The sequence below is a fragment of the Anolis carolinensis genome, chromosome 3 (genome assembly GCF_035594765.1).
Source record: "Anolis carolinensis isolate JA03-04 chromosome 3, rAnoCar3.1.pri, whole genome shotgun sequence".
NCBI lineage: Eukaryota > Metazoa > Chordata > Lepidosauria > Squamata > Dactyloidae > Anolis > Anolis carolinensis.
This window is the reverse complement of record NC_085843.1, coordinates 103,279,015-103,289,365: the sequence shown is the minus strand read 5'-3', so window position 1 is coordinate 103,289,365 and position 10,351 is coordinate 103,279,015. Positions and strand designations below refer to the sequence as shown.

The following is a 10,351-nucleotide window of genomic DNA, read 5'->3' as shown; positions in this document are numbered from 1 at the left end:
TAAAAACAATTACTTAATAATGCCTTCATGTTTCCTTTGGAATCAACATTTCTGCTTTGTTTCTACTTTGAATTACTTTCTACTACATTACACACTATATCTTTCATAATTGTACTTCCTCAAGTTTACTTAAACTGTATGTATACCAACTGAAGTCATTTCCCTCTATCCAGGTCATCTGCAGGAGAACTTTAATAACCCCTGAAGAACACACTAGTCTTACCTGCAGTGGAACTGCATGGAAACATGTGCCTAACATCAGAGCCTTAAAACCTTCCCCCTCCAAAAAGCATTATAGGTCTGTGTGGTCGTTTGTAGCCTATTTAAGAATAGCTTGACAGGCCAATAGTATTTCGCACTGTATAGTTTTTTAACTGTCAAACTACCTCCTCTTCAGTCCTCGGACTCGAGCCGTGTTTTTACACCACTGTTTTTTAAGCTGGTAATGCTGTATGCTGACTGTGACTTCAGTTATATCTTATGTCTTATTGACCCAACATGAACACAGAAGAGTCTCACTGATCAAAGCCAAACGGGCCTACCACTGCTGAAATAAGCAAATTTCTTGGATTGGACTTGTTGAAGAAAAGCATATAACACATCATATCAGGTTATTATTATCCAAATAAAGCACCATAAATGCATGTTATACAACCAAGGAGACATAAGAAGTCGTTCTATATGCTGAAATGATATGTTGCTATTGCTTACTTTATGAATTTAGCTGCAAAATATCACAATATAATGGAATCATTGACTACAGAAATGGCTAGATTTTTCCAGAGGCTAGACGGTTTGCTGTTATGGAGTGTATCTTTGTGTCATGGGTTGTGGTGTGTGGGCGTGGGGCCGTCCAACGGTGGCCGGCCCCCCGGGTCTGATGGGCTTGGGCCCACATTTTGAAAGCAGACGTGAAGAAAGCATGCCCTTCCCCCTCTGGGTTCAGCGGTGTGGGCGTGGGGCCGGCCAACGGTGGCCGGCCCCCCGGGTCTGATGGGCTTGGGCCCACGTTTTGAAAGCAGACGTGAAGAAAGCATGCCCTTCCCCCTCTGGGTTCAGCGGTGTGGGCGTGGGGCCGGCCAACGGTGGCCGGCCCCCCGGGTCTGAGGGGCTTGGGCCCACATTTTGCAAGCAGACGTGAAGAAAGCATGCCCTTCCCCCTGTGGGTCCAGCGGTGTGGGCGTGGGGCCGGCCAACGGTGGCCGGCCCCCCGGGTCTGAGGGGCTTGGGCCCACATTTTGCAAGCAGACGTGAAGAAAGCCTGCCCTTCCCCATGGGTTGCGGCGTGTGGGCGTGGGGCCGGCCAACGGTGGCCGGCCCCCCGGGTCTGAGGGGCTTGGGCCCACATTTTGCAAGCAGACGTGAAGAAAGCCTGCCCTTCCCCGTGGGTTGCGGCGTGTGGGCGTGGGGCCGGCCAACGGTGGCCGGCCCCCCGGGTCTGAGGGGCTTGGGCCCACATTTCCTTTTTTTTGTTCTTCTCTCTCTTTCTCTGGGAAGGGTGCCGGCCAACGGTGGCCGGCCTAGTATTTTAAAGTGTGGGCCTTTTTGGCGGTGGCTTTTTCTGTCTTTTCTTTGGTCTTTGCTGCCTCTCGGCCTACGTGGCCGAGTTTCCCCCGATGCACCGCCTCTCTCTTCTCTCTCGGCTGTCGTTCTTTACCCCTTTATGCGAGTTTGCACCGAAGCCTCCTTTGGGGCGGCGGCCCCTCTTTCTTCCTGTCTGGGAATCGTGCCGGCCAACGGTGGCCGGCCTAGTATTTTATAGTGTGGGCCTTTTTGGCGGTGGCTTTTTCTGTCTTTTCTTTGGTCTTTGCTGCCTCTCGGCCTACGTGGCCGAGTTTCCCCCGATGCACCGCCTCTCTCTTCTCTCTCGGCTGTCGTTCTTTACCCCTTTATGCGAGTTTGCACCGAAGCCTCCTTTGGGGCGGCGGCCCCTCTTTCTTCCTGTCTGGGAATCGTGCCGGCCAACGGTGGCCGGCCTAGTATTTTATAGTGTGGGCCTTTTTGGCGGTGGCTTTTTCTGTCTTTTCTTTGGTCTTTGCTGCCTCTCGGCCTACGTGGCCGAGTTACCCCCGATGCACCGCCTCTCTCTTCTCTCTCGGCTGTCGTTCTTTACCCCTTTATGCGAGTTTGCACCGAAGCCTCCTTTGGGGCGACGGCCCCTCTTTCTTCCTGTCTGGGAATCGTGCCGGCCAACGGTGGCCGGCCTAGTATTTTATAGTGTGGGCCTTTTTGGCGGTGGCTTTTTCTGTCTTTTCTTTGGTCTTTGCTGCCTCTCGGCCTACGTGGCCGAGTTTCCCCGATGTACCGCCTCTCTCTTCTCTCGCCGGCTGTCGTTCTTTAGCCCTTTATGCTATTTTGCACAGAAGCCTCCTTTGGGGCGGTGTCCTCTGGTTTTTTTTCTCTCTCTCTCTCTCTCTCAGGGATGCGTGCCGGCAAACAGTGGCCGGCCCGGCTTAATGTATGGGCCTTGTCGCCTGTGGCTTTTTTCTTTCTTTTCTTTTCTTTTCTTTTCTTTTTGCTGCCTCTCGGCCTACGTGGTCGGGTTTCCCACGATGCACCGCCTCTCTCTTCTCTCGCCGGCTGTCGTTCTTTACCCCTTTATGCGATTTTGCACAGAAGCCTCCTTTGGGGCGGCGGCCCCTCTTTCTTCCTCACAGGGAAGCGTGCCGGCCAACGGTGGCACGCCTAGTATTTCAACGTGTGGGCCTTGTCGGCCTACGTGGTCGACGTGTTTCCCACGATGCACCGCCTCTGTCTTCTCTCGCGGCTGTCGTTCTTTACCCCTTGGTGCAATCTTGCACAGAACCCTTCTTTGGGGCGGCGGCCTCTATTTCTTCCAGTCAGGGAAGCTTGCCGGCCAACGATGGCCGGCCTAGTATTTCAGTGTGTGGGCCTTGCCGGATGTGGCTTATTCTTTCTTTTCTTTTATTTTCATGAAATCAGCGGGGGAGGATGGGCGGGTTGTGTTTCCACAGAACACCACTCAAAGAAACAGTTAGCGGTATCCTATACTGTTCTAAATTGCTCGACAACATAATGATAGAATCATAGAAACATGGCACCAAACATCATATAATCATAAAGCTAGAAGAGACCATCCAGTCCAACGCCATTCTGCCATGCAAAAACAATATACAGTAGAGTCTCACTCATCCAACACTCGCTTATCCAATGTTCTGGATTATCCAACTTATTTTTGTAGTCAATGTTTTCAATATATTGTGATATTTTGTTGCTAAATTCGTAATTACTACGTAATATTACTGCGTATTGAACTACCTTTTCTGTCTAATTTGCTGTTAAACAAGATTTTTTGGGGCTTAATTTGTAAAATAACCTAATTTGCTGTTCAAAAGGCTTTTCCTTAATGTCTCCTTATCATCCAACATATTTGCTTATCCAACGTTCTGCTGGCCCGTTAATGTTGGATAAGCGAGACTCTACTGTATCCAGAAATATCTGGTGCTGTAACCGATATATCATTTACCGTCCCGGAATACTAGCCAGATGGCCCATGAATGGTCACAAAAGTCATAGAAATATGGTCACAGAAGTCATGGAATAATAGAAACATGGTCCCTAAAGTCATAGACTCAAAGAACCAAGTAACAGAATCATCCCAAAAGTCCTAGAATCCTAAAATGATAGAATCATAGAGTCATGGCGCCAAACATCATAGAATCATAAAGGTAGAAGAGACCATCCAGTCCAATGCTATTCTGCCATGCAAAAGCAATATAACACTCTTGCAGGCTTCATCATTACTGGATCCGTCCTTCAGGACTTTGTCAAACGTTGGATGTGCAATGTTGCTATTTCATCCAAGGCAGAAATTCAACTCATTCTTGGATGGACAAACAGAACCACAACTGCTAACGTTCCCTTAAGGCAGTGTTTCTCAACCTGTGGATCTCCAGGTGTTTTTACCTACAAGTCCCAGAAATCCCAGCCATTTTACCAGCTGTTAGGATTTCTGGGAGTTTAAGGCCAAAACATCTGGGGACCCACAAGTCGAGAACCACTGCCTCAAGGGAGAAACTGTGGCATTACCTCCGAAGTTAAAAAATTGGAAAAACCAAACTCTTCCTTGAAAAGCTGTGATTGTCTAGACATGTGGGGGTTAAATCTAGGGCAAAGGAGGGTAAAAATAGATGGGAGGGTCCAATGTGAAAGGTTTGGAACCCCTCCCCTTATATATAAAACAAAGACTCCGCCTCCAATATGTGGCATTCAGTGTGTGTCCACACCAGGGTAGAATTGGCACCATGCTCTCCAGATCAGCCATGCACGTGCCACATTATGCCCCTTCCATGTTCAGGGAGTTTGACAGATGGAAGGGCTATCTGAGCCTTGCGAAAGTGGTTACGGAGATCATCGCGGAACGCAAGAAGGTCCCATTTCCATCTCAGAGTTGGGACACAATGGAGTACGACATGCAGCTAGTCCTCAACGAGGACAACTTTGAAACAGCATCACAATGGGTTAATGGAAGCAGTTCCAGCAGCAAGAGCTCCAAAGGTAGTGCCAATGGCCAGGCTTCCCAAAACAAGGAGATTTGCAATTTCTGCAAACACAACGGGGAATCCAAGCAGGTCTATTCGTCCCACCGGCTGAAGGGGATGGACGGCACCGTGGAGTGCCCCATCTTGCGCAAATACACCTGTCCGCTCTGCGGTGCCACGGGCGAAAAGGCCCATACTTTAAAATACTGCCCACTGAGCCAAGGGAAGAGGTCGCTGTATCGCAAGTGCGGACGTAACTCGGCTGGACGCAAGGTGAGGAGATAAGAAGATCAGGAGAAGACCGAAGCATTTATTCTTAGTTTTAGTTTGACTTTGTAAAAGAACAACATTTGATTTCGAGCATCATTAACACTCTTTACATTTCCTCCCACTTTGTTTCAGGTTTGGAGAATGGAAGCCCAATTCTCTTAGACTACATTTGTGAGTCCAGAAATGTTTTTTTATGTATATTGTTGCCTTCTTTCACATTTGTTGTACCAAGGTTAATTATATTGTGTTTCTTTTAGATGTGTCAGTTGCCTAGTGTGATGACTCATGGGCCCTGCAGTCCTATTCCTGACAGTATTGTGGCAGATGAGGAGGAAAATATGGAGTTTTCCCCAGATTTCCGGTCGGAGTCAGAGCCTTGGCAGCTGCCTGAAGTTCTAGTCCAAGAACCAATTAAACCTGACCTTGGTGGGAACTCTCCCCCTTATGGGAGAAAACAGGCTTACACGACTGATAGAGGATCGAGAGAAAAATTTAGAAGTAGTGCTCGCCTTGCTGCCAAATATGCCACTGATTAGAAGTATTTCCCCTGAGAAAATACGGGGAGTCTTGCACCTGCAAGCTGGTTTCCTTCGCTCCCTGTTCTCTAGGGAAAGTGATTGTTGTTTGGGGAAACGAGACCCAATATAGGGAAATTGCGCGAAGGATTCCTTGCGGAGTCAATTCGTCAGCTCCTGGAGAGAGGTCATGTGTGTGTGGACTTCGAATCCTGTTCCTTGCCTCCTGAATCTAGTTCCAAGCCTTGTCCTCGTCTCACGGATTTACCACAGATCTTGTTCCATGCTTCAAGTTGCTTTGCCTTTAGCCACAGCTCCAGCCACGTTCCAAGTAACTTTCAGCCTTGTGTCAAGCTTCATTGGATTCAAGACTTTTTCTGTTTTCCCAACGCTTTGCTTGGCAAAGCGTGTGTTGCGGTTATTGGATTATAATCTTTGGACTCTAATATTTCATATTGGACAATAATCTGCTGGACTATATTTGGCCTCATTTGAAAGGTCTGCTTCTGAACTTTATTCTACACTTGTTTTTATTGACTTTATATATTCCTTTAATAAAGATATTAGATAGAATCTGGCCTCAGTGTATGGTTATTAGTGCCCAGCAGCCTAGATCCTGACACCTTGTATCATGCTTTTTTATACATATAATCATGTTTTTTACATATGTAATATCACGTTCCTTTGACATCTGTAATTGCCTTATATCATATTTTATATTGTGTTTTATATATGCAGTTACTTTACATGTTTCTTTTATGTATGGATGTATAATTTTTACATGTTTAATTATATTTTTTGCAACTATAATTGCCTAATATCATGCTTCTTTTATATATGCAATGACATCATGTTTATTTAACGTATATAAGTGCCTTATATCATGTCCGGGTTATCATGTGTGTCTCCAGAGGGATGCAGCCCTATCCTTTGCAGGGAAAATATAGAAATATCTTCTAAATGGCTACTGTCTAGAATTTTGTTTTGTAAAGAAAGGAAAAGTTTATATGCTATTGGAAAGAAAGATACTATTTTATGTTTAAATTTTGGAAAGGAATAGAATTGGTTATTATTACTGTGGTCTAACCTTCAATTGTTTGCAAGTTGTTCTAAAGTTTGGATCGTAGAGTTTAATAAACAGAGTTTATGGTTTTGGCATCAAAACTGTTCATGTTGTGCTTAAATGGGATTGAATTTTCTTTAATTTGTGGCCCATAATAGGCTGGTTATAAGCCTGATCTGGAAGGCAGCCAAGGCAAAGACCATTGAGCTGCTGAACTTGCAGACTGAAAGGTCCCAGGTTCAAATCCCGGGAGCAGAGTGAGCGCCCGCTGTTAGCTCCAGCTTCTGCCAACCTAGCAGCTTGAAAACATGCCAATGTGAGTAGATGAATAGGTACCGCTGTGGCGGGAAGGTAATGGCACTCCATGTAGTCATGCCGACCACATGACCTTGGAGGTGTCTATGGACAACACTGGCTCTTGGGCTTAGAAATGGAGGTGAGCACAACCCCCAGAGTCAGACATGACTGAACTTAACGTCAAGGGATACCTTTACACACACACACATGCAGGGACTACACCAATTTAACAAAGTTTCAGCCACAAAAACAAAGTTTCTAAAGTAGAGCAATGACTTTCACAGTAAAGACAACCCAATTTAACAGGAAATAAGACTTTCAAACCAGGAACAGATTTCTGCAATTATTAAAAAATGGTTCATTATAAAAGCTATGAAAATTTGCCAAAAATCAGAGGATAAGGGAAACGTTCCACATTTTGGTGAGCTATCAGTGTTAAATGTGTTCTACCACTGTACCAAGTTTGAAGAAGATCACTCAAAAAATGAGGGCGGGAGAGCCCCCTAAGTCCCCCCCCCTTCGGGCTGTTTTTGGGCCACCGCGCATGCGCGTCCGCCATTAACGAATTAATTTAGAAAATAACGAATTTTCGTTAATTTCGAAAAATTTTGGGGGCCAAATTCGTTATTAGCAACAAAAACGAAAAACTGCCCCCTCTAGTTTTGAAACGAGTTTAGAATCAAATTTTTCATGGATCGATCAAGCCTAGTGCTTACCTACAAAACCCTGAACGGTTTGGGACCATCCTACCTCCGTGACCGCATCTCCGTCTATGAACCCATGCGTTCACTTCGGTCATCTGGAGAGGCCCTGCTCGTGATCCCACCTGCGTCGCAAGCGCGGTTGGTGGGGACACGAGACAAGGCCTTCTCTGTGGTGGCCCCCCGACTCTGGAACACCCTCCCCAAGGATCTCAGATAGGCCCCTACATTGGCAGTCTTCAGAAAGAACTTGAAGACCTGGCTGTTCCAATGTGCCTTCCCAGATTAATAGGAAATATCCAACACCAAGTCCCATAAGCACTTTCTTAGAACTAAGATCGTATATCGCACTCTGCACTTGCCCTATAAGCCTTATATATCACCTGTCACATCAGCACTTTTAATCTTGTACCCATTACTCTGGCCCGGCCCAGTTTTATTGTGTTTTAGCGTATTGTTTATTGCTTGTTGTTTATACTGTTTTAATTGTTTTTAATTTGCCTTTTGTTTTGTATTGTTATATTGTGTGTTGAGGCCTTGGCCTTTGTAAGCCGCATTGAGTCCTTCGGGAGATGCTAGCGGGGTACAAATAAAGTTTAATAATAATAATAATAATAATAATAATAATAATAATAATAATAATTCCTTAGCAATTTTGTTGCTGAGGACCTCGGGCATTTGAGCTGCCGATTTAAGGTGGCCCGAGGTGAATGCAGTTCTGGGACTTTCAGCTGGTATGGGGAAGCCGAGGGAAAATCCCTCCTGTAAAAATTTTGCTGCGGCCTTGAGGGGATACGCCTTCAGCCATGGCTGCATGGCAGTGAGGCGTACTGGGGTGTCAGCTAGTGTCCAAATTGTGTTGCGGATGTTACTTGGTGCGACCGGAGCTGCTCCCAGTGGATGCGCCTCCCTCTTTTTTGAAGCCGGGCTGCGTACCAGCCCGGCCTGCCCGAAAGGGCTGCCCGTTGTTACCGTGTTTTCCACATGTCATCTTAGTGTGGTTTCCTGTGCAGTATTCGCAAACATGGTCGAAACGGCAACGTGCCCATTGGCATTTTCCTAGGTTGAACTCCCAGCACACCGCCCGCCTGCTGTCTTTTCTGCCCCAGCCCCGGTCAGACCTGCCCGCATCTGACTTGCTTTTTATGCTGGGGCCGACTTCGGTGAGCCAGATGTCGTGATTTTTGAGGTCCCATCTAACCCTGGCCGAATGGCTGCTGGTCGTCCTCCGGGGGCGGCGCCTGAGCTGGCCTCGCCCCCGAGGGAGCCCCTGACCAATGGCAGCCCGAGTGTTCTGGCCTGCCATTGGCCAGTGGGGACTGGCGGCGGGAAAGCTTCCCGCCGCCCCGAGGGGGCTTCTGGGAACAAGAAGCCCCCTGCCTGCCGCCATGATGAGGGGGGGAACGCCCCGCCCTGCAACAGGCCCGGCCCGGTGAGTCGGGCCATGCTTTTGAATTGTAATTATTTGTACCATTATAGACCAAATGGACAGTAAACACATGACATTAAAAGACATTGATGCATTCCTTGCGACAATACAGATGAACAATGAAAGAATGTAAACATTACATCTTGATGCATTTCCATAACTTTCCATAATCTAATGCCAAGGAAATTTGAAAACAGTTATGTAAAATCATTGTCAACTTTTAGACTTTTAAAAACATTCCTGGCATGCTTTCAAGCAGAGCTTGGCAACTAAGCAGGCTTTGGTGACTGGTACACTACAAAGAGGACCTCAAAAGCGGTAAATCCATGTTGTTAGCTGCTTTCGAGTCAACTTTGATATATGACGACCTTATGAATGAGACACTTACAAGTCACCCTATCGCTATCAGCCCTGTTCAGGTCTTGCAGATTTAGTTCTGTTGTTTCTCTGACTGAGGGCGCTTCTACACTGACACTATAATCCAGTTTCAAACCAGTTTAGGAGGAACCAGTTTATTTTCATGGGTGCTCAGATTGCCATACCTGGAAGTGGTTTGAGGGCAGGAAAGTTATGATATTTAGCACAGAACCCCACCAGAAACCCCTTTAGAGGTTCCCCCCTCAAGGTTCAGCATACTGTATAAAATGGTAAATGAATATAAAACAATATCATATAAAAATTATAACAACCACCACCAATACATATAACATAAAATCAAAATAGCACAATCTAAAAACACAGAACATCTAAGGATAAAACTAGCTGCCATCAATTCACAACTAAAGTGCCAGAGTGTCAACCTCAAAAGTTTGTTTAAACATCTATGTTTTTAAGCTGAATTGGAAAGATCGAAGTCTGGGGGCTAATCTAATTTCCTTTGGAGATCCCAGAGCTGAGGAGTCACCATAGAGAAGGCCCTCTCTCTCGTCCCAGCCAACCGCTCTTGACATAGTGGCGGGACCGAGAGAAGGGCCTCCCCTGCCAATCTTAAAGCCCATTCCGGTTCATAAAAAAGACGTGGTCTCGAAGATAGGATGGGCCCAAAGTGTATATGACTTTCTAGGTCATAACCTGCACCTTGAACTGAGCTCAGAAACTCGCCCTAAGTTTGAAATATGGTGTAATTTCTCTCATTCCTCCTAAAGTACACTACAGGGAGGCATTCTGAGCACACATACAAAAATCAGAAAGAGGGGAGTGACACAATCCACACACTCAAATTGACCTGATTTATCCTCTGCCATCCCACTTTTTACCTTCTTTTAAAACATCTCAGTTTTTCTCTCCTTCTCCCATTTTCCTATTTTTATCCTCAGTTTCCTTCAAGCACTGTGGAATTCAAAATGCAAAAGGAGTTTGCATTCAATTAACTCAGCAGGGAGAAAAAGAAATGCATTTATTTACTTCATTTCTATGCTGCTTCCCCCCCCCCCCAAGAGTGAAACCCAACGCAGCTCATGAAAGAATAATCTAAAACCTAGAAATGAAAATTTAAAAACAACTTTAAACCATCACATTAAAACAGCATAACATCATTAAAAGACATAGAAAGGTTAAAAGGAAAGCACACAAAG

At 46.0% G+C, this 10,351-nt stretch overlaps 1 protein-coding gene across 1 annotated transcript; it reads left to right on the top strand.

Moving 5' to 3' along the window:
* Positions 1 to 4,378: 4,378 nt before the first annotated feature.
* Positions 4,379 to 5,900, top strand: LOC134297522 (nanos homolog 2-like). Its single transcript, XM_062975293.1, has one exon. The coding sequence runs from the start codon at positions 4,422 to 4,424 to the stop codon at positions 4,785 to 4,787; it is 366 nt and encodes a 121-aa protein (XP_062831363.1). The 5' UTR covers positions 4,379 to 4,421; the 3' UTR covers positions 4,788 to 5,900.
* Positions 5,901 to 10,351: the final 4,451 nt, after the last annotated feature.

What these genes read in the sequence shown, in the direction of transcription:
- LOC134297522 (XM_062975293.1), top strand. Translation starts at nt 4,422, where the DNA reads ATGGAGTACGACATGCAGCTAGTCCTCAACGAGGACAACTTTGAAACA.